The sequence below is a fragment of the Panthera tigris genome, chromosome B2 (assembly GCF_018350195.1).
Source record: "Panthera tigris isolate Pti1 chromosome B2, P.tigris_Pti1_mat1.1, whole genome shotgun sequence".
NCBI classification, from domain to species: domain Eukaryota; kingdom Metazoa; phylum Chordata; class Mammalia; order Carnivora; family Felidae; genus Panthera; species Panthera tigris.
In genome coordinates, this window is record NC_056664.1 from 11174315 (window position 1) to 11199489 (window position 25175).

Genomic DNA, 25175 nt, shown 5'->3' on the forward strand with positions numbered 1-25175 from the left:
AGCTGGCTGCTGTCGGCATAGAGCCTGCTTTGGATCCTCAGTCCCCTCTCTCTTTCTGCCCCTCCCCGGCTCACACTCTCTCTCAAAAACAAACATTAAAAAAAAAAGAAAAAATAGCCAAGGGTCCGCGGAGAGAGCGTTTCCTAACAGAATTCTTTCAGAAGCACAGCAACAGCCTCCTCCTGTGCCCCTCAAACACCAACACCCCCAACCGCCAACACCAAATAAAGCTGCGTCCAGTACGTTATTATCTGTGCAGCATAATTACACGTAACGTAAGAGTCAGTACAGTCCACTACGCTGCAAGCTCAGGTTTCAGTCTGACACAAGAAACTTCTCTCTGGTCAGTAATCATTCATGATCTACCCCCCGCCCCCTTTTACTTAGGATCGGAAGATAATGGAAATTACGAAACTAGGCAGAAAAAAACAGCTCTCCTGAGAAGCAGCCAAGCATTACTCCTTTTTGCTAGAAGGTACTGAAAACTTTCAGAGGGAGGAGTACACTACAACTATCAAAATAAGATGCTAAATGTAGAAATGAAAAAAGCAGCTATTTTTGGCCTTAAAATATGTGATCGCATTCCAGAGCTGATTTAACATATGGAGTCATCGGATCGAAGCATCTGCAGGATGACTATTGCACTAAAAATCACATTTACTTGGCTTCTAAAGCGACACTGCCTCCAATCCTGTGTCAGACGGCCTTTTCTAAACATGATCTTGAATGTATGTTCCAAGAATTCTAAGAATCTGACACAGGAGAACCTTGAGCTCAGGGACCCTCTGCTGTCAGCTCTCCAGGCTCTGAGCAGATGCTACCTGCCATCAAGTGGGGGTTTGTGAACTCGAGGTCCAGAAGGCGAACGCGGTCCGCGGATGCCTTTTGCTCGCCCCTCACCTTTCACAGGGTCCAAGCGTGGGACAAGCATTTTTCAGTTTACTAAGGGCCCCAACACCCCCTATAAATTATTCCCAGCTGCTTCACACATTGGCTGTACCAGCTCAGCCCCTGCAGGCATTTCAATTTGCAATCTGTTCTCAAGGCTACCCTTGCGGCCTGCCTGTGCTGCACTGAAAAAGCACAGAAACTTCAGTTCCTTCCCTGACACACCAGGGCGGCCTCTGGGGACTCCTTCCCAGCGTAACCCCAAGGAGAAAGGACACGGAGCGTTCAGACCCTGACAGTCCATCCACACGGACCGCGCAGAGGTCAGAATGGAAGTGCCCCAGCAAACATGAACCCAAGCTCTTCCCGATCTCTTCTGCTTCCTGGGTCTTGCAGCTGTTGGTGAACTGAGGACCCAAGAGGGGCCCTGCCACCCTGATACCTGCTCCCAATCCTTCTTCCCCCTGAAGCTGACGTGAAGGTGCTCCAACCAGCCTCTGCCCTGGGATGTGAGCCGCTCCAACAGCAACTGATGCACCAGCACCCCATCCTGCCGTTCCGAGAGCATCCACTCGGCACAGTGGCCACTCCTGGACATGCGGCAAGAATTCAGCTGATGCACCATCACCATTCGGCTGATGTACCCTTGACGACTGGGTACCATCAAGTACCCAGCTCTCACTTTCACTACACATGCCATAGAAGAAATCGTACTTGACATAGTGAATCGATTAGCACAGTTAATGAAGTAGCCACTACACTGGGTTAAATGGTGCTCCCCCAAAGTCTGTGTCCACCCAGAACCTCAGGATGTGACCTTATTTGGAAACAGGGTCTTGACAAGCGTAATCAGTCACACTAGAGGAGAGTGAGCCCTAAACTCACTGCAACTAACGGCCACATAAGAGGAGGAGAAGAGGGGCGCCTGGGTTGCTCAGTTAAGCTTCCGACTCTTAATTTTGGCTCAGGTCTTGATCTCACTGTTCGTGAGTTAGAGCCCCGCACTGGGCTCTGTGCTGACGGTGCAGAGCCTGCTTGGGATTCTCTCTCTCACCTCCTCTCTCTGCCTGTCCTGTTCTCTCTCTCTCTCTCAAAATAAATAAATAAATAAATAAACTTAAAAAAAAAAAGTTTAAAAAAAAAGGGGGGAGGAAAAGAGACACAGGGATGGGGAGACACACAGGAAGAGGGTCACAAGGCAGAGAATGCAGTGATACTTGGACAAGCCAAGGAACGCCCAGGGTGGCTTGTAACATTGGAAGCTGGAAGACGCAGGATGAATGCTCCCCTGGAGCCTTCAGGGGGACAGCGGCCTTCATCTCAGACTCACAGCCTCTGAAACTAGGAGACAAGAGGCTTCTGTGGCCATCAGCCACTCAGGTTATGATCATTTGTTACAGCAGCTCTCAGAAGCTTATACAGCACTCACAGTTCACAGCCTGCTTTCAAAGTGACCCTAAAAGCCACAGGAATAGAACCGGGGTCAAGCAGCTGCTCCTGACTCTCTCTTAGCCAAACACAAGTAACTGGCAGGTCAAATCTGGGAACTCTTCCCAACTTTTATTTTTAAATTTATTTTTATTTATTTTGAGAAAGAAACAGAGAGCAAGCAGGGGAGGGGGAGGAAGAGAGGGGAGGAAGAGACAGGGAGAGGGAAAGGGGGAGGGAGCGAGGGAGAGGGAAAGGGGGAGGGAGCGAGGGAGAGAGGCAGGGAGGGAGAATCCCAAGCAGGCTCCACACTCAGCACAGAGCCTAACGTGGGGTGCAAACTCACAAACCCTGAGATCATGACCTGAGCTGAAGAGGCAGATGTTTAACTGAGCCACCCAGGTGGCCCAATCTCTTCCAAACTTTTTAAAGTTCTTACATCCCAAGAATATGGCCTCTGTCCTAAAGTTTCAGATTGTTCTGCATGCAAAAGGGTCTGATGTCAGGAGACAGATCCATAAGGTACTGCAACTATATTTGCAGTCATTTTTTCCTTTCTATCTATAATCTCATCCTGTCTACCTTGAATCCAGAAAATATTTGGGCCACTGCTTTCCTATGGAAATGCTTGAGGGTAAAATTAATTATTAAAAATAGGCGTGTGCTTCACACACCCCTTTATATAACAGAATGGATTTCAAGTAGATTTAAGAGGTGTCAATCCTCCCTTGGTCTAAAAATCAGTCACAGTTCCTGACTTTCAGACATGTAGAAAAACTGCAAAGTAACACCCCTGTATTCCTGAGATGCAGAATAACTCAGGATCTCAGAATTTTAGAAACTCAGAAATGTAAAAAGTCATTTTCTGAAACAGCCATAGGACCGGGCTGTATGGGCCACGGAGACTGCCAGCTCGGGTAGCAAGGATCCATAATTGAAACATGAGGAGGCTTCGCCTGCAGGAAATGCTGCTTCCCTCCCCTATGTGGGCAGGGACAGGACAGAGCAGTTACACAGAGGTCAGAACACACAAGAATACTCTCGTGGCTGAATGTGGGCCAAGACCATCAAATTACGGGCCTCTTGTTCTTTCCCTGGAAGGATTCACATGGAGATAAGGTCACAAAGTCACCCACAAGAAACCAGTATAACAAGGCTGATGCTTGTACTAAGGCAAGCCATCAGCTCCTTCCCTTTTAACTCAGAGCAACAGAATTACTTCTCTTTCTTTAAGGTGGTGGGGGGGGGCACCCATGTTACCACTACTGCTGACATGTCCATCATACAGGTGTCACGTCAGATCAAAAGCCTTTGATCGGCACCCAAAGAGAAATTCATAAAACCGTTATTGTCACTGACTTATTCAGTACTTATCATCGAAGGCACACTGAACTGTAGTCTAGGACGTGCACAGATACTCACTAGATCCTCTGGAAGGCAACAATGATCTGAGGTCTCAGGCTGCAAAAGAGAAAACCAAGTGTTAACTAGATTTGCTTACAAAATACAGGTGTGTGAATGTGCCCTCCGTAAGACACCCCTTTTCACCTACTCCATTAGCACAAGCAAAAAGTGTGATAAAACACCGCAGGAGTGAGAGTGCGGGAGACCCAGCCACTCCCATAAAGATGCCCCAGGTGGAAAGGTAAAGGAAGAGAATGATCTAGAGAGCGATTTGACAAAATAGGCAACACTTAAATGCGTGATAACTGGGCACCCTCTCTCACAGCTTAAGACATACAAGCTGTATGCCCAGCGATTCAAACCCCGCCAGATTTTCGAGAGGCACCTTCACACATGTGCACCAACAGACGTAGCAGAAATGTTCAAAGGAGCACTGTCCGTAATAGAAAAAAACTAAACACAACGCAGAAGTCCATCAAGAGTAGAATAAATAAAGTGTGTTACGTTCAAAGAGCAGACCACTACACGGCGATCAGAAGGAACGAGCCACAAAGCACACGCTACAACATGGACGCGCTCCCACACATAACAGGAACCAAGAAGCCAGGCCCAGAAGAGGACATACCGTAGGAGTCCATCTACATAAGGTTCAGAAGCCAGCAAAACAGGTCCAGTGTTGTAAGCCAGGACTGTGAGTTGGGATGGAGGGTATGAGCGAAAGGGGGTGCAGGGGGGCTTCTGAGGGGTTGAGAAGTGTTGGATTTCTTCACTGGGAGCTGGCTAAAGGGGGACTCTGAGAAAGTTCAGTGAGCTATGCATTTGGATTTGGGCATTGCCTGTTTGCAAGGTATACTTCAATAAGAAAGTTACCCAAATAAACTGAAGATTGGCATCCCATATGGCCCGGCAAATCTGGCCCCTGGAATATAGTCCAGAGAAACTCTTGCACATGTGCAAGAATGCTCGCTGTATCTAACAGACCCAAAACGAGAAACAATCCTCACATCCACAAACAGGAGAACAGATCCACTGTGGTAGGTAGATTTATGCAAGGCAAGACCGCACAGCAGGGAAAATTAATGAACCAGAGCTTAAGCATCAACATGGATGCATGTGAAAAAGCAAGTTGCAGAGGAATACAAACCATACGACATAATTTATAACCAGTACAGAAACACAGAACACTTTACACGTTGTTTTAGTTTCATAAATACGAATTAACTCTGCAACAAAAAGCAGAGGAATAGTAAATGCAGAATTCAGAATACTGCAGAATACTTGCAGGGGAAGAAGAGAAAGGTAACTACCGAGGGGCACCCAGGGAGTTACAGGGGCCTTGGTAGGGCTCTGTTTCTAAAACTGGATGCTGGGTACCTGAGTGCTTGCTTTGCTTTTTTGTTCCTTACATAACATTATAAATCCTCTTTCATATCTATGCATTAGCTCACAATAAAATGACCGTATATACTTTGACACAGAAATTTCATTTCTAGGGACACTTGGCTCAGTTGGTTAAGCTTCCGACTTCGGCTCAGGTCATGATCTCCCAGTTCTCGAGTTCAAGCCCCAAGTTGGGCTCTGTGCTGACAGCTCAGAGTCTGGAACCTGCTTCAGATTCTGTGTCTCCCTCTCTCTCTGGCCGCTCCCCCCCCCCCCCAGACCCTCATGCTCTGTCTCTTTCAAAAATAAACATTAAAAAAAAAAAAAACCCACAAAACTTGGGGCGCTTGGGTGGCTCAGTCGGTTGAGCGTCCAACTTCAGCTCCAGTCATGATCTCGCAGTTTGTGGGTTCCAGCCCCACGTCGGACTCTGTGCTGCTGACAGCTCGGAGCCTGGAGCCTGCTGAGGATTCTGTGTCTCCCTCTCTCTCTCTGACCCTTCCTCACACTCTCTCTCTCTCTCTCAAATAAACATTAAAAAAAGAAAAAAAAAACTTCATTTCTGGGAAATGAGTCTACAAATATACTGAAAACAGCATAGATACAAAGCTATTCACTGTAGCATGTCAGTAACAGTAAACATTTAAAAGTCACCCACATACCCTTTAATCAAACTAAATTCATCAGGATTCATGCATTCAGTGGACTGTATTATGCCGTCTTTAAGAAAAAAGAGATCTTTATCCACTGATACAGAAGCATCTTTAAGAGATATAAACCGACAAAAGCAAGCTCCAAAACAGCATGTGGTGCTGGCTACCATTCTGTTTAATGTTGTTTTACAAATAAACCCTTCCAGACTTTGTCCTTGACAGAATACTGAGCTGAAGACCAAAGTGACTTTGGGTCAATAAACACCATTTAAATAAATATTTCAAAAGATCAGGCTATGGATGGCAATCAATTGAGACTACAGCAATGGGTCTCAAAGGAAGATCTCTGGAGAGAAAAAGGAGATTGGGAAAATGCGATACCATAGTTAGAAGCTGGAATTTAAGAAGACCATAAAACCTTGAACTTTAAGACGCTGGAAAGCAGGAGGAGAGAAAGACAATTACATTTTCAAAAACGTAAGGAATCTGACACCTCTGAGCTCCACTGAGAAAAAGGACTTGGTGTTAAAATATTTCCAACCATGTGATGAATCAAAATAAAGATGTGAGGAGAGAAGGAACCGTGCTAAAAGAAATCATGGAGAGCAGTAAAGCCACAGAAACACAGGACCAAGAGTAAACAGCGGAGGAATTATGGTTACAGAAAATAAATAACACAACAGCTACTCCAACAAGGCAAACTAGAAAATAAAACCAAACAAGAAAACACTAACAAGAATTAGGAGCAAGGAAAAGGTGAGGTGGACTGAAGTGTGATGTAACTTGCTTTTCTCCCCTTTCATGGCCAGGTGTCAACTTGTAACATCTAAGATTAAAATATGCCATTTTATGACATTTATGATTAAAATGGCGAGCCTGGGTGGCTCAGTTGGTTAAGAAGAGGGGTGTCTGGGTGGCTCAGTTGGTTAAGTGTCTGACTTTGGCTCAGGCCATGAGCTCACAGTTTGTGAGTTCAAGCCCCACACTGGGTTCTGTGCTGACAGCTCAGAGCCTGGAGCCTGCTTAGGATTCTGTGTGTGTGTGTGTGTGTGTGTGTGTGTGTGTCTCTCTCTCTCTGCCCCTCCCCCACTCGTGCTCGTGGGCGCTCTCTCTCTCTCTTTCTCAAAAATAAACAAACAACAGCGATTCCAACCTCCTAACATTCTCATTGTATGTTATCTTAACCGTTTAGGGGGTTTCTAGAAACTACTATCCCTTGTGATGAAGAAATAATCATCCCATGTTCAGCAACTTCTTTCACTTTGGCTTGTTCTTTTTTTTAAGTTTTGTTGAATTAAACACAATCACTTAGGGGTGCCTGGCTGGCTCAGTCAGTGAAACGTCCAACACTTGATCTTGGGGTGTTGAGTCTGAGCCACACACTGGGTGTAGAGATTACCTAAAAATACAATTTTTTTCAAAATCTAAAAAAATAAAGACTAAAGAATAAAGAAATGCAATCATTTAACATAAAACCAGCAAGAGTACTTTTCCTCAGTATGAAGGTATCTGTCAACCAGGCCTTCTCTTTGCACAGATGTGGGAACACTCTTGAATAAACCTCATCTAACAATGGTTATTTCATGATGGTGACTCAATGAATTTGTTTTTTGCTATCATCTTTGTTCTTTTCTATACTGCTTCAATTTTTCAATGACAAACATACTATTTTTCTAAAAACAAGCTCATTCTAAAGAAAACCTTAGACTTTTCAAAGTGGCTTAAATTTAAGAAAGTGAAAATGACATAGACCACCCGAAGAAAAATCAAGTTCAATGAGAAAAGGGACACAAATGACCTGAACCATCAGTAGAAACAAAGTCAAAATTGTATTTTCCATCATTACATGTAAAAGATAAGAGGGGTCATGGGTAACTCCAAACCACAGTTAAACCACAGCCAAACCACAGCCAGTTGAAGGACAGGATGAAGTGATTTTCACATAAACTTTGTGTGTAAAACACACCTAGCATTTAGTAAGTAACATTATTATGCAAGTTATCCAAAATATATTTTTTTTAAAGATTTTTATTTATTTATTTAAATACGAAATTTATTGTCAAATTGGTTTCCATACAACAAAATATTTTTTTTAATCGTTTAGAACAACTATTTAGAAACTTCACAAAAATAGGCTGGGTGAAAATGGTCCAAAGGCTAGCGTCTATTAAAATAGCTGGGGCGTGCCTGGGTGGCTCAATCAGTTAAGCATCTGACTCTGATCTCAGCTCAGGCCTTGTTCTCAGGGTTGAGAGTTCGAGCCCCACATTGGGCTCTGCACTGGGCACGAAGCCTAAAAAAATAGTCTATTTTTGACTGATCTCTGGCTTGAGCTCTCCTTTAAATATTATAATGAAACGTGACTGAGGCGACTTTTCACTTGAGAAGTCATCTGGGGCACAGGTGCTAGTTCAGTGCAGCCATGTTACTGTTTTGCTGGCTGGACAGGCTCCCCTTTGCCATACAAGCTCCTCATGCCTTCACTACTCAAACCCCAATTCCCGTCCGTGTCCCCACTCAGCCTAAAAAATGAACATCAGCCCCCTCCCATATTTTTCTCTCCTATCCCACTAAGAGACTTTCTAGTCTGAAGGTTCAGCTTGCACACCAATTTAGGGCTAAATCGAAAGGTTTCAGAACAAGACTGGCTACTTCCCGGGACCCTGATCCCAGGCTTACATGTGTACTTCCCACCCTTCACTCCCACATACCAACATCAATAAAACAGGGATACCACCACAGATCCCACTGACATTAAAAGGGGAATGAGGGAACAGTACAAACAACTCTAACAAATTTGACAATGTAGATGAAATAAACAAATTTCTTCAAAACCACAACCACCTAGGGGCATCTGGCAGGCTCAGGCAGTGGAGCGTGCGACTCTTGATCTCAGGGTTGTGAGACTGAGCCCTACATCGGGTATAGAGATTACTTAAAAATAAAAATAAATAAATACAACCGTGTAAAACACGTAGAATAAACCATGCATCTGTTAAAAACATTGAATTTGTAATTTCAAAACTTCTCACAAAGAAAACTGGCCTAATGTCCTCACAACCGATCACAATAAACAGTAAGAAAGAAATTATATCAATCTTACACAAACTCTTTAGAGGAGGAGGATATACTTCTCAATTGTCTTATGGAGCCAGCATAACTTGGATACCAGAACTAACTTGGCAAGGATATTATAAGAAAATGACAGATAGTATTCATCATGAACACAGGTGCAGAATTCCAAAACAAGGCATCAGCAAACCGAATCCAACAATACATTAAAAGGATAACATATTAAGCACAAGTGGGATTTTTTCCCCCAGGAACGCAAGGCTGTTTCAACATGCCAGAATCTGGGTGATTCACTACATTAACAGATTAAAGGTGAAAAACCAATATGATCATCATAAAAAATGCAGAGAAAGTTTTTCACAAAATCCAACATCTGTGGGGCTCCTGGGCGGCTCAGTCGGCTAAGTGTCTGACTTTAGCTCCGGGCATGATCTCCCAGTTCTTGGGTTCAAGCCCCACATCGGGCTCCGTGCTGACAGCTCAGAGCCTGGAGCCCATTTTGGATTCTGTGTCTCTCTCTCTCTCTCTCTGCCCCTTCCGCGCTCGTGCTTCTCTCTCTCTCAAAAATTAATAAACATTAAAAAGAATTAAAAACAAATCCAACATCTGTTCATAATAAAAAGTTCTCAGAAACCTAGGAATAGAAAGGAACCTTCTCGGTCTGATAAAAGACGTCCAAGAAAAACTACACCCAACGCTATACATAATGAAAAAAATACCGAACACATTCCTTCTCAGGTCAGTAACAAGACAAAGATGTCTGTTTTCCAACTTCTACTCAACCCTGTACTGGTGGTCCTGACCAATGTAATAAGACAAGAAGAAAGAGAAAACAACCGAGATTTTATTTATTTATATATATGTATATATATATATATATATATATATATATATATATATATATATATATATATATATATATATATACGTTTGTTTTTTTGAGAGAGAGAGAGAGCATGCGTGCATAAGCAGGGAAGGGGTGGAGGGAGGGAGGATCTCAAGCAGGCTCCACACCCTGCGTGGAGTGTGAGGAGGGGCTCGATCTCATGATGGTGAGATCATGACCTGAGCCAAAATCAAGAGTCAGACACGTAATTGACTGAGCCCCCCAGGTGTCCCAAAACATTGTATTTTTAGTTTTTTTTTAATTTATTTATTTTGAGAGAGAGACAGAGCAAGTGAGAGAGGAGCAGAGAGAGAGGGAGAGACAGGATCCCAAGCAGGCTCCACACCGCCAGCAATGCAGAGACCAACGAGTGGCTCCAGCCCATGTGTGAGATCATGACCTGAGCCAAAACCAAGAGTTGGACGCTTAATCGACTGAGCCACCCAGGTGCCCCAAACACTGAGTTTTCAATTTTTTTTTTTAACGTTTATTTATTTTTGAGACAGAGAGAGACAGAGCGTGAACGGGATGGGTCAGAGAGAGAGGGAGACACAGAATCTGAAACGGGCTCCAGGCTCTGAGCGGTCAGCACAGAGCCCGACGCGGGGCTCGAACCCATGAACTGCAAGATCGTGACCTGAGCTGAAGTCGGACGCTTAGCCGACTGAGCCGCCCAGGCACCCCAAACGTTGAGTTTTTAAAAAACAGTAAAACGGGCTCCTGGGTGGCTCAGTTGGTTGGGCGTCCAACTTCCGCTCAGGTCATGTTCTCACAGTTGGTGGGTTCGAGCCCCACGTCAGGCTCTGTGCTGAGACAGCTCAGAGCCTGAAGCCTGCTTCAAATTCTGTGTCTCCTCCTCTCTCTGCCCCTCCCACGCTCATGCTCTGTCTCGTTCTCTCAATAATAAACATTAAAAAAAAGAGTAAAACAGTCTTTATTCACAGTTGATGTGATTGTAGAAAACCCAAAGGAACCTATAAACGATCTTTGAAATTTAATAAGTGAATTCAAGAAAGTCTCTAGGTATAAAATCAACATATGAAGTAAATAGCATTTCTATATAATTTTAACAACCTGACAATGAAATTAAAAATAAATCCTACATATAATTAGAAAAAGCAGAATATCTAGAAATAAATTTAACAAAAGACACCCTCAGTGGAAATGAGAAAAACACTTTTTTTTTTCTCAACAATTTTTTGTTTCTCAACAAATTTCTCAACAATTTCTTGAGAGAAATTAAAGACCCTGAAGAGATGGAGAGATATACCATGCTCATGGGTCAGAACAGAGATCAGGAAACATTTTCTGTAAAGGGCCAGATAGTAAATATTTTAAATTCTGTGTATCGTATTTTCTACATCACAACCCCTCTGCCATTGTAGCATGAAAGCAACCATAGCCAATAATGAATGAGCGCGGCTGTGTCCAATAAAACTTTATTTTCAGAGGGGAAGGCGGAGGTGGAGTAGAAGGACCCTAGGCTTGCCTTGTCCCACGAATAAAACTAGGTGAACTATCAAATCACCCTAACTACCTGAGAAATTGATCTGAAGACTGGCAGAAGAAACTCCACAACTAAAGATGAAGAAAAGGCCACACGCATTAAAGAAGGTATGAGTGCTGAGATGAAGCTTGGGAAAGAAATGGATCGTGGCCACTGTGGTAGGGAGGGAGCAACTATAGTGGGAAAGGAAAAGGACAGACTGGCACACGGGAGTGCACGGGGAAAACATATCCCCACAGTAAATGGCTTGGAAAGTAAGAAGGGACAAATTCTGTGAGTTCTTGCAACCAACAAGAGTTAAAGCCTAGAGTTCGAAAGGTCAGTGGGCTTGGCAGGGATAGAGCCCAGAGGGCATCGGGGCTACTCTTGGAGAGAAGGCAGGGAAAACAGCCCTCAGACATACAGCATGAAAACTGCAATCTGAAGAGCACCCAGGGCACAAAGTGGGGAGGTTCGCTGCTCATCTCAGAGCACGTCCCAGAGAGACAGCCATCACAGAGAGACCCCTCTGGGAACAAAGGAACTGTCAGGCATCACTTCTCTCCCACCCCTCAGCATAAACACAGAGCCACCTGCAGGAACCAACCCAGCGCCAACACCTGCTACCTAACTTGCTTACGCCAAGCCTCCCCCACCCATGTTCATGCTTGCCCTCCGCAGTCACGCTTGCCTCGATCCCAGCATGGCAGGCCCTGTCTCCCAGAAGACGGGTGCAAACCTTTATCCATATCACGTCTCCCCACCTGGGAGTTTTGCAAAGCCTCAGTTTCAGTGGCAGTGGTGACAGGTCCCATTTCACAAGCAAACTAGAGCACACACAGGCCATGAACCAAACACGGCCCACAAAAGGCAAAGAGAGCCTCTGCAGATGATGAGCCTAAAGGATACAGTGGCCAGGACACAACAGCAGAGCACTCACAACACACATTGGAGATATTCCCAGAAGTTCCAGGCCCTGGGGTACAGGAGGAGCTACATGGCAGGGCACTACAGGACCTCCTCTTCATAAGACCATTACCCTCAAGAACAGATGTAGCTGGCTTTCCTAATACACAGAAACAGGAATACAGACTTACATAAGATGAGAAGACAGAGGAATTTGCCCCAAATGGAAGAACAGGACAATGCCACAGTCAGAGATCTAAGCAAAACAGATACAAGCAACATGTCTGATGGAGAATTTAAAGCAATGATCATAAGGATACTCAAAGGACTTGAGAAAAGAGAACAACAGTGAGATCCTTAACACTAAGAAAAAGAAGAACATAGCAAAGATAAAGGGCTCAATAAAATGAGAAACACACTTGATGGAATGAACAGTACTGTGGAAGAGGCAGAGGAACGAATTAACAGAGTAATGGAAAGTAATCAAGCTGAACAAAAGAGACGAAAAGGAATTATGCAAAGCGAGAATAGATTTAAGGAACTCAGTGATTCCATCAAACATAGTAAAATTTTATTATAGGAGTCCCAGAAGAAGGAGTGAGACAAAAGGGGGAAGAGCATTTACTTGAAGAAATGATAGCTGAAAACTTCCCTTATCTAGGCAAGGAAGCAGATACTCCGATCCAGGAGACACAGAGAACCTCCAATAAAATCAACAAAAGCAGATCCACACTAAAACACACTGTAATTAACATAGCAAAACATAGTGATAAGGAAAAAATATTAAAAGTAGCAATACAAAAGAAGACTGTTACATACAAAAGAAATCCCAGAGGTGCCTTGGTGGCTTAGTCTGTTGAGCACCTGACTCTTGATTTCAGCTCAGGTTCATGATCCCAGGGTCATGGGATATAGCCAGGCGTCCAGCTCTGCACTAGGCATAGAGTCTGCTTGGGATTCTCTCTCTTCCTTCCTCTGCCCCCTCCCTAACTTGCGCTATCTAAAAATTTTTTTTAATTAAAAAAAAAAAAAAGAAAGAAAGAAAGAAAAAAAGAAACTCCATAAGGCTATCAGCAGAAACTTTCCAAGGCAGAAAGGAGTGGCATGTTATATTCAAAGTGCTGAATGGGAAACACCTGTAGCCAAGAATCCTCTATCCAGAAAGACTATCAAGAATGGAAGGAAAGATAGAAAGTTTCCCAGACAAAAACCAAAAGAGTACGTGACCACTAATCCAGTCCTGCAAATAATATTAAAGGGGACTCTTTAAGTGGAAAGGAGAGACCAAAAATGACTGTATGAGGGTAGAAAACAGAAATGCAGTTAAAATGAGTATTTCTATTTAAAAAAAAAAAAAAAAGCCAAGAAACACACAAAAGGATATAAAATAAACACACTATACCTAAAACATGGCGAAGATAGGAAAAAAGAATGGTTCAAACCTAAATGACCATCAGCTTAATACAGACTGCTATATGCAGAAGAGGCTATACACAAACCTGATAGTAACCACAAATCAAAAATCACTAACAAATACACAAAGGATAAAAAGAAATCCAAATAGAGAGCTAAAGAAAACCAGCAAACCATGAAAGAAAGACAAGAAAGGATCAGAGAAAATCTTCAGCAACAGTCACAAAACAAGTAATAAAATGACAATAAATATATGGCCATCAATAACAACATTGAATGTAAATGAACTAAACGCTCTAAGCAAAAGACATAGGTTGGGGCGCCTGGGTGGCTCCGTCAGCCAAGCAGTTGACTGGGGCTCAGATCATGATCTCCTAGTTCGAGAGATCAAGCCCCGCATCCGGCTCTATGCTGAAAGCATGGAGCCTGCTTGGGATTCTCTCTCCCTCTCTCTCTCTCTCTCTGCCCCTCTCACACATGCATGCACTCTCTCTCAAAATAAATAAATTAAAAAAAAAAAAAAAGACGAGTTTACAAAATGGATTAAAAAACGAGACCCATGTATATGCTGCCCACAAGATACTCATTTTAGACCTAAAAACACCTGCAGATTTAAAGTGAGGGGATGAAGAAACATCACGCAAATGGATGTCAAAAGAAAGCCAGAGTAGCAATACTTAGATGAAATAGACTTTAAAAGAAAAGAGACAAAGAAGGACACTTATAGCAAAGCAAATAATCCAACAAGAAAATCTAACAATTATAAATATTTATGCACTCAACATAGAAACACCCAAATACATAAAATATTTAACAAATAGAAAGGAACTGATCGATAATGCAAAAATAATAGGGGACTTTAACACCTGACTTACACCAAAGGACAGATTATCTAAACAGAAAATCAACAAGGAAACAATGGCTTTGAATGACAAACTGAACAGATGGGTTTGAGAGATATATTCAGAACATTCCATCCTAAAACAGAATACACATTCAGGGTGCTGGGGTGGCTCAGTCAGTTAAGTGTCTGACTTTGGCTCAGGTCATGATCTCATCATTGGTGGGAAGAAGCCCCACGTTGGGCTCTGTGCTGACAGCTTCAGATTCTCTGTCTTCCTCTCTCTGCCCCTCTCCCACTCACGCGCACACTTGCGCGCTTTCTCTCTCTAAAAGAAATAAACATTAAAAAAAAAAACTTTTTAAACAAAAGCCGAATACATGTTCAAGTACACATTGAGCTCTCCCCAGAAGAGATCACATATTGGGCCACAAAACAAGCCTCAACAAATTTAAAATGATCAAAGTCCTATACCATGCATCTTTTCGGACCAGAACACTATGAACCTTGAAGTCAACCACAAGAAAAAATCTGGAAAGAGCACAAATACATGAAGGTTAAATAACATGCTATTACACAATGAAAAAGTACATGGAAACAAATGAAAATGAACATACAATGGTTCAAAACCTTTGGGACACAACAAAAGCAGTTATAAAAGGGAAGTTTATAGCAATGCAGGCTTACTTCAAAAAGCAAGAAAAATCTCAACTAAACAACCTAACCTTGCACCTAAGAGAGCTAGAAAAGGAACAACAAATGAAGCCCAAAGACAGCAAAAGGAAGGAAAGAAAAAAAAAAAAAAGATCAGAGCAGAAATAAATGCTACAGAAACTAAAAAACACTATAACAGATCAACGAAACCAGGAGCTGGTTCTTTGAAAAAAACAAAAAACAATACAATTGATAAACCTCCAGCCAAACTCATCAAGAAAAAAAGAGAAAGGACTCGAAGAAAGAAATCATAAATGAGAGAGGGGAAACAACCAACATCTTAGAAATATAAACAATTGCAAAATATATTATGGAAAACTACATGCCAACAAATTGGACAACCTCAAAGAAATGGATAAATTCCTAGAAACATATAACCTACCAAAACAGATCCAGGAAGAAATACAAAATTTGAACAGACTGGTTGAATCAGTAATCAAGCAAAGAAATTTAATCAGTAATCAAAAAACTCCCAATAAATAAAAGTCTAGGACTAGATGGCTTCACAGAGGAATTCTACCAACATTTAAAGAAAAGTTAACACCTATTCTTCTCAAATTATTCCAAAAAATAGAAGAGGAAGGAAAACTTCCAAATTCATTCTATGAGGCCAGCTTTACCTGGATTCCAAAACCAGATGAAGACACTACAAAAAAAGACAACTACAGACCAGTATCTGTGATGAACAAAGATGCAAAAATCCTCAACAAAATGCTAGCAAACCAAATCCAACAATACATTTAAAAAATCATTCAGTGCACCTGGGTGGCTCAGTCAGTTAAGCATCCGAATTTGGCTCAGGTCATGATCTCACAGCTTGTGGGTTCAAGCCCTGCATTGGGCTCTGTGCTGACAGCTCAGAGCCTGGAGCCTACTTCAGATTCTGTGTCTCCGTTTCTCTCTGCCCCTCCCCCGCTCATGCTCGGTCTTTCTCTCTCTCAAAAATAAAACATTAAAAAAAAACCAAACCATTCACCATGATTAAGTGGGATCTATTCCTGGGTTGCAAGGGTGGTTCAGTATGTGTAAACTAATCAACACAATAAATCACACCAGTAAGAAAAAGGGTAAGAACTATATTATCATTTCAACAGATGCAGAAAAATCATCTGACAAAGTACAACATCAACTCATGATAAAAACCCATAACAAAGCTGGTTTAGAGGGAACACAACATAACAAAGGCCATGTATGAAAAACCCACAGCTAACATCATCCTCAATGGGAAAAAAACAGAGCTTTTCCCCTAACGTCAGAAACAAGACAAGGATGTCCACTCTCACCACTTTTGATCAACACAGTACTCAAAGTCCTAGCCTCAGCAATCAGACAACAAAAAGAAATGGCATCCAAATCAGTAAGGAAGAAGTAAAACTTTCACTACTGGCAGACGACATGATACTATACACAGGAAACTCAAAATACTCTACCAAAAAACTGCTATAACTGATAAATTCATTAGAATCATAGGATACAAAATCAATCTACAGAAACCTGTTACATTTCTATATATCAATAACGAAGCAGCAGAAAGAAAAATTAAGAAAACAATCCCATTTACAACTGCACCAAAAAACAATAAGATGCCTAGGAATAAACCTAAGAAGAAAAAGACCTGTACTCTGAAAATATAAACTACTGATGAAAGAAATTGAAGATGACATAAAGAAATGGAAAGACATCCCATGCCCATGGATTAGAAAACCAAATACTGGGGGCACCCTGGGAGGCTCAGTTGGTTGAATGTCCGACTTCAGCTCAGGTCATGATCTCACGGCTCAGGAGTTCGAGCCCTGCGTCAGGTTCTGTGCTGACAACTCAAAGCCTGGAACCTGCTTCGGATTCTGTGACTCCCTTTCTCTCTGCCCCTCCCCCACTCACGTTCTGTCTCTCAAAAATAAAAACAAATATTAAAAAGAAAAACAAAATTGTTAAAATGTCCATACCACCAAAAGCAATCTACAGATTTAATGCAATCTCTACCAAAATACCACCAGCATTTTTTACAGAGCTAGAACAAACAACCCTAAATTTGCATGGAACCACAAAAGACCCCAAACAGCCAAAGCGATCTTGAAAAAGTAAAGCAAAGGCTGGAAGCATCATACTTCCAGACTTCAAATTACACTACAAAGCTGTAGTGATCCAGGCAGTATGGTACTGGCACAAAAACAGACACATGGATCAACAGAACAGAATATAAAAGCCAGAAATGAACGCACAATTATATGGTCAATTAATCTTTGACAAAGCAGTTAAGAATATCCAATGGGAAAAAGACAATCTCTTCGACAAATGGTGCTTAAAAAAAAAGTGGACAGCTACATGCAAAAGAAAGAAACTAGACCACTTTCTTACATCATACACACACACACACACACACCTCGAAGTGCATTAAAAACCTAAATGTAACACCGCAAGCCATAAAAATCCTTGAAGAGAACACAGGCAGTAACTTCTTTGACACTGGCAAAAGCAACATTTTTCTAGATATGTCTCCAGAAGCAAGGGAAACAAAAGCAAAAATAAACTATTGGGACTACATCAAAATAAAAAGCTTCTGCACGATGAAGGAAACAATCAACAAAACTACAAAGCCACCTAATGAATGGGAGATCATATTTGCAAATAGCATATCTGATAAACAGCTAGATCCCAAACTATATAAATAACTGATACAACTCAACACCCAAAAAATGAATAATCCAATCAAAAATGGGGAAGACACGAATAGACGTTTTTCTAAAGACGACATACACATGGCCAACAGGCACATGACAAGATGCCCAACATCACTCATCCTCAGGGAAATGCAAATCAAAACTACAATGAGGCACTCCTGCCAGAATGGCTAAAATCGACAACACAAGAAACAAGTGTTGGCAATGATGTGGAGAAAAAGGACCCTCTTGTACTGTTGGTGGGAATGCAAACTGGTGCAACCACTGTGGAAAACAGTATGGAGGTTCCTCAAAAAGTTAAAAATAGAAGTGCCTTATCATCCAGTAATTGCACTACTGGGTATTCACCCCAAAAATACCATAACACTAATGCAAAGGGATACATGCACCCATATGTTTATTGCAGTATTATTTACAACAGCCAAAGAATGGAAGCAGCCCAGTGTCCATCAATAGATGAATGGATAAAGAAGCAGTGGTATATACATGTATATATACACATACACATACACACACACACACACACACACACACACATACACACACACAATGGATTAGTACTCAGCCATAAAAAATGAACTCTTGCCATGTGCACAACACAGAGCTTTAGCATATAATGCTAAGCAAAATAAGTCAGAGAAAGACAGATACCATATGATGCCACACATATGTGAAATTTAAGAAAACAATCAAGGAAAAAAAGACACAAACCAAGAAACAGACTCTTAAATGTAAAGAACAAATAGATGATCACCAAAGAGGAGGTAAGTGGGGGGATGGGGATTAAGAGTACATTTATCATGATGAACACTGAGTACTGTATAGAATTACTGAATCACTATATTATATACCTGAACCTAACATACAAAATAAATAAAACACTAACAAAAATGACACTTTTAAACACTAATTGCCACTTGTCAAAAAACAAAAACAAACAAAAAGACCCTGTACCAACTATATCAGATTCCTAATTGCCCAAACCTATCCATCCATCCCTTCTACCTTGCTAAAAGGATCCTGCTTTTGTTTGCTATTTCAACATGCTCAGTTTTAAAATACTTTCTTCTTTTATCTCTACTGTTGTTCAGAGTAGCTGCATGATCCTGTTCCAGCCAATGAAATGTAAAGAGAAATCTACTGTCGGAACTTTCTGGAAAGCCACTATTACACCAGTAAAAAAGGGTGAAGCTCAGCTGGCACACCCCTCTTGCTCTTTGCCTTTCTCATCTTCTCTGCTTAGAATCTGGATACAATGGCTGATGGTACCACAACCATCTCCTGATGGGACTAGAAACTAGAAGGGAGACCGAACCTGGACAGCCACACCAAGCCTGGACACACGGTTTCCGAACTGATTATAATGAGAAAAAAATAAAATCCTCAGTTAAGCCATTGTAGTTAGGGTTCTGTTATTCATGGACCAATACGATCATCAATACAATAAATGAAAAACTGGGGCGCCGGGGTGGCTCACTCAGTTAAGTGTCTGACTTTGGCTCAGGTCATGATCAGGTCATGGGATCGAGCCCTGTTTGGGATTCTCTCTCTCTGCCCCGCCCCCACTCACTCTTTCTCTCTCAAAATAAACTTTCAAAAAAGATGAGGAAAAAAATACAGTAAATGAAAAATACACACCATCACTACTTACAACTAAATTAACCCATCCATTAATTCAAAAGGAAAACCAACAGAGATCATACCTTAACAGTAGTAGAATTCAATTTCATACCACATCGGTAGGTCCTTGCTATCTGTGGAGTAAGATGGATTTCCTTGGTAAGTTGTCTCCATTTTCTACACTCAGGTTTTGTACATTGAACCTACATGGAAAGTAACATGTCAAGGTCAATGAGTTGGCTAATCTTATGCTAGCATTTCCATCCTCTACCACTCAGTCTGCCATCTTTTCCACCCGATCTGACCAACCTTTTTGCACTAAGTACTTTTTCGCCTCCTTGCATGACCAGCACCCATATAATCCGCTTTTACCGCATAAAGTAAATACTGATTCAATACCAGCTCAGGCACGAAGAAAGCACAAAGGAGATCTAAGTACTGTTGTAATAAAGGCTTTACAGCTTTAACCCAAAGAAATAATCAGAGCTAAATTTAGTCAAAAAGTATGGACATTAAACAGAACTGGATCCTGGAACAGCTTTAAAAAAAAAAAAAAAAAGACACTAGTGAAAAGAAAAAACAATGAAATCCAAATAAATTCTGTAATATAGTTATTGGTACTATACGAATGTTATTTTCTGAGCTCAATATCATGGCTGTTGGGTGATAACATCAGGAGAAACTGGATAAAGGACACATTGGAATTCTGTTACTATCCTTGCAACTTTTCCATACATTTAAAATTATTCCAAAGTAAAAGGTTTATTTTTTGAGTGTGCAGCTATCCATAAAGTCGAACACCTCCTTCACATACATACAAAAATTCAAAATGGATCAAATACCTAAATGAAGAGCTAAAGTGATAAAACTCTTAGAAGAAAACACAGAAGTCAATCTTAAGGACCTCAGATTTGGCAATGGATTCTTGGATATGACACCAGAAACACAAGCAACAAAAGAAAAAATGGATAAACTGAACTTCAAAATTAAAAACTTTTATGCATCAAAAGACACTATCAAGAAGTAAAAAGGCAACCTATAGGAGAAAATATTTGCAAGTCGTATATCATGAGGGCTTAGGATCCAAAATATATAAAGAACTCTTACAATTCAACAACAAAAGATAAACAACCCAATTAAAAATGGGAAAAAGATGCCTTTTTTTTTTTTTTTTGTCTGATTGCTGCATAAAGAAATAAAAAGCATGGGGGAGCCTAAGTGGCCCAGTCGGTTAAGCGTCTGCCTTCAGCTCGGGTCATGATCTTGCAATTCGAGAGGTCAAGTCCCGTGCTGGGTTCTGTGCTGGCAGCACAGAGCCTGGAGCCTGCTTTGGATCCTATGTCTCCATCTCTCTCTGCCCCTCCCCCGCTTGTGCTCGCTCTCGCTCTCTCTCACTCTTGCTCTCTCTCTCTCTCTCTCAAAAAAGTAAATAAGCATTTAAAAGAAGAAATAAAAGGCATCCAAATTGGTAAGGGAGAAGTAAAACTGTTACTACTGGCAGATGACATGATACCATATATAGAAAACTCTAAAAACTCCACCAAAAAACTATTAGAATAAACAAATTCAGTAAAGTTGCAAAATATAAGATTAACATACAGAAATCTGTTGCCTTTCTATATGCTAATTAACGAAGTAGCAGAAAGAGAAATTAAAAAAAAAAACAATCCCAATTTACAATTACACCAAAAATAAAAATACCTAGGAATAAAGTTAACCAAGGAAGTGAAAGATCTGTACTCTGAAAACGAAGATATTAATGGAAAAAACTGAAGATGACACAAATGGAAAGATATATCATGCTCACGGATTGAAAGAATATTGTCAAAATGTCCATTCTACCCAAAGCAATCTACAGATTTAGTGGAATCTCTACCAAAATACCAACAGCATTTTTCACAGAACTAGAATAATCCTAAAATTTGTATGAAGCCACAAAAGACCTTGAATCCAAAGCAATCTTGAGAAAGAAAAGAACTGGAGGTATCACAATCCCAGATTTCAAGATATACCACAAAGCTGTAGTAATCAAAACACTACGGTACTGGCACAAAAACAGACACACAGGTCAATGGAACAAGATAGAGAGCCCAGAAATAAACCCATGTTTATATGATCAATTAATCTACAATAGACAAGAATATACAATGGGGGAAACACAGTCTCTTCAATAAATGTGCTGAGAAAACTGGACAGCTACCTACAAAAGAATGAAACCAGACCACTTTCTCTCACCATACACAAAAATAAACTCAAAATGGGTTAGAGATCTAAATGTGAGACCTGAAACCATAAAACTACTAAAAGAAAACATAGGCAGTAATTTCATGGACATTGGCCTTAGTAACATTATTTATGGATAGGTCTCCTAAGGCAAGGGAAACAAAAGCAAAAATAAACTACTGGGAACACATCAAAATAAAAAGTTTGCACAGTGAAGAAACCATCAACAAAACCCAAAGGCAATCCAGTGAATAGGAGAAGATGTGCAAGTGATACATCCAATAAAGAGTTAATATCCAAACTATATATAAAGAACTTTTACGACTCAACACCAAGAAAACAAATAACCTGATTAAAAATGGGCAGAGATAGGGGTGCCTGGGTGGCTCGGTCGGTTAAGCGTCCGACTTCGGCTCAGGTCATGATCTCACAGTCTGTGAGTTCGAGCCCCACGTCGGGCTCTGTGCTGACAGCTCAGAGCCTGGAGCCTGTTTCAGATTCTGTGTCTCCCTCTCTCTCTGCCCCTCCCCTGTTCATGCTCTGTCTCCCTCTGTCTCAAAAATAAATAAACGTTAAAAAAAAAAATTTTTTTTTTTTTAAAAATGGGCAGAGAACCTGAACAGACATTTTTCCACAGATGACATACAGATGACCAACAGACCCATGAAATGATGCTCAACATCACTCATCATCAGGGAAATACAAATCCAAACCATAATGATATCACCTTAAGCCTATGAGGAAGACTAGTATTAAGTCAAGAAATAGGGGCACCTGGGTGGCTCAGTCAATTAAGCATCCGGCTCTTGATCTGGGCTCAGGTCATGATCTCATGGTTTGTGAGTTCGAGCCCCACATCAGGCTCTATGCTGACAGTGTGGAGCCTGCCTGGGATTCTCTCTCTGCCCCTTCCACTCCCACTCCCTCAAAAGAAATAAAAAAAAAAAAAAAAATCAAAAATAATGTAAATAGTAAGTGTTGGTGAGGATGTGGAGAAAAGGGAACACTCATGCACTGTTGGTAGGAACGTAAATTGGGGCAACCACTGTGGAAAATATATGAAGTTTCCTCAAAAAATAAAAAATCAAAATACCATATGATCCAATAATTCCACTACTAGGTATTTACCCAAAGAAAATGAAAACATTAATTTGAAAAGATACATGCACCCCTATGTTTACTGCAGCCTTGTTTACAATAACCAAATTATGACAGCAACCCAAGTGTCAATCAATAGATGAATGGAGAAAGAAGATGTGGTGTAGGGGGCGCCTGGGTGGCTGAGTTGGTTAAGCGTCTCTTGATTTTAGCTTAGGTCATGATCTCACGGTTCGTGAGATCAAGCCCCACATCAGGTTTTGCAGTGGCAGCGTGGAGCCTGCTTGGGATTTTCTCTCTCTCTCTCTCTCTCTCTCTGCCCCTCCCCCACTCTCACATGCTTGCACACTCTCAAAATAAAAAAGATGATGATGTGGGGATATATATATACAATAGAACACAGTCACAGAAAACAATGAGTCTCTGCTATTTGTAACAACATGGATGAACTCAGTGTTGTGCTAAGTGAAATAAGTCAGAGAAAGACAAATACCGTATGATCTTGCTTATACATGGAACCTAAAAAATAAATGAATCACAACAACAACAAAAAGAGATTCAAATACAGAGAACTTCTGGTCGCCAGAGGGAGGTGGATACAGGGATGGGCGAAATAGGTGAAGGCAACTAAGACCTACAAACTTCCAATTATTAGTTAAGTCACAGAAACGAAATGTACAGCATAGGGAATCAATAATATTTCAAAATGGACACAAGACTTACAGTTATTTCTCCAAAGATGATAAATAAATGACCAACAAGCACACACACAAAAAATGCATTAGTCGTTACAGAAATCAAAACCACAGCAAGACACCCTGCGAGGGGTATCTGTCACTCACACCCACTACGATACGTAGAACCAAATTAATGGGAAACGAGAGTTAGTGAGGATATGGTGAAATCTGAAGCCTCATGCACTACCGCTGGGAACGAAGACAGTACAGCAATCTGCTACGGAGAAGAGTCTACAAGTCCCTCAAAGAGTAAAACATAGAATTACCATATGACCCAGCAATTTTATTCCAAGGTATATATGTACCAAACAGAACTGAAAGCAGGTAATTCAAATATTCACACACAAATGTCCACAGCAGCAACTACTTGCAATAACAAAAAGGTGACAACAACCCAAATGTCATCAGATAAACGGATAAACAGAATCTGACCACCCCACACTATGGAACATCACCCATGAAAAGGAATGAAGTACAACATAGACAAACCTCAAAAACGTTATGCTCTGAGAAAGAAGCCAGTCACGAAAGGTCACGTGCTGCATGATTCCTTTACGTAAAACATCCTAAAGAGGTAATCCATAAAGATCAGGGGCTGTCAGGAGCTGCGGGAGCGGAAATGGAAGGGGACTGCTTGATGGGCACAGGTTTCTTCTGTGAACGATGAAGAGGCTTTGCAATTAGTATTTGGTTGCACAGCACTGTCAGTGTAATAGATGCCTCTACACTGTGCACTTTAAAATAGTTTTGGGACGCCTGCTTGGCTCAGTGGAACAGCATGCGACTCCCGGTTCCTGGGTTGTGAGTTCGAGCCGCATGTTGGGTATAGAGGTTACTTAAATAAAACTTAATGAAAGAATAGTTAAGTTTGTTATGTGAGCTTTGCATCAATAAAAAAACTTTTAGGGGCGCCTGGGTGGCTGAGTCAGTTGGGCGTCCAGCTCATCATCTCATGGCTCGTGGGTTGGAGCCCCACATCAGGCTCTGTGCTGACAGAGCCTGCTTGGGATTCTCTCTCTCTCCCTCTCTCTCAAAATAAATAAATAAACGTAAAAAATTAATTAATAAATCTGAGTACAAGAGAAACTCAGAGTTACCTATATTTTAAAATTTAGCCATTTATTAAATGATGGTGTATTTACCTAATAATATACACAATCATTAAAATATATCTTCAAGCATGGCTACATGGAAAAGTAATATAAAGTTAATAAACTAAATACTACAAAAAATTATACACAAAGTATGATTTTTAACCTAATTAGGATTTGTGTATAAAAGTATGCAACTGTGCTTCAACATACACATAAAAATATGAACAGAAAAAAAGATTTGAGAGATGTGTATCAACTGGTGGCAGTTTTAGTTTAGTTTCTTCTTTATAGTAAGTGAAATACCTAAGTTTTCTACAAAAACAAAAAATGTGATATGCTTTGGGGCGCCTGGGTGGCTCAGTCGCTTAAGTGGCCGACTTCAGCTCAGGTCATGATCTCACGGTTCGTGAGTTCGAGCCCCGCGTCGGGCTCTGTGCTGACAGCTCAGAGCCTGGAGCCTGTTTCGGATTCTGTGTCTCCCTCTCTCTCTGACCCTCCCCCATTCATGCTCTGTCTCTCTCTGTCTCAAAAATAAACAAACATTAAAAAAAAAAATTTAAAAAGAAAATGTGATATGCCTTAAGACACAGAAAGAAGAGTAAGTGTAATAATACAAAGATTTCCTAAAAAATCAGTATTTTCATCCATTCT

General features: G+C 41.1%; 1 protein-coding gene across 8 annotated transcripts in view; it reads right to left on the reverse strand.

Annotated features, from left to right (window-relative positions):
• KDM1B (lysine demethylase 1B) overlaps nt 1-25175 on the reverse strand; it is a 68486-nt gene that overhangs the window by 36418 nt on the left and 6893 nt on the right. For all 8 annotated transcript variants that reach the window (XM_042985633.1, XM_042985630.1, XM_042985632.1 and 5 more), the window contains 2 exons: nt 19456-19575; nt 3739-3777 (listed from right to left, as the gene is read on the reverse strand). In XM_042985633.1, the coding sequence (XP_042841567.1) occupies nt 3739-3777; nt 19456-19575 (159 nt within the window). The remainder of the gene's footprint in view (nt 1-3738; nt 3778-19455; nt 19576-25175) is intronic.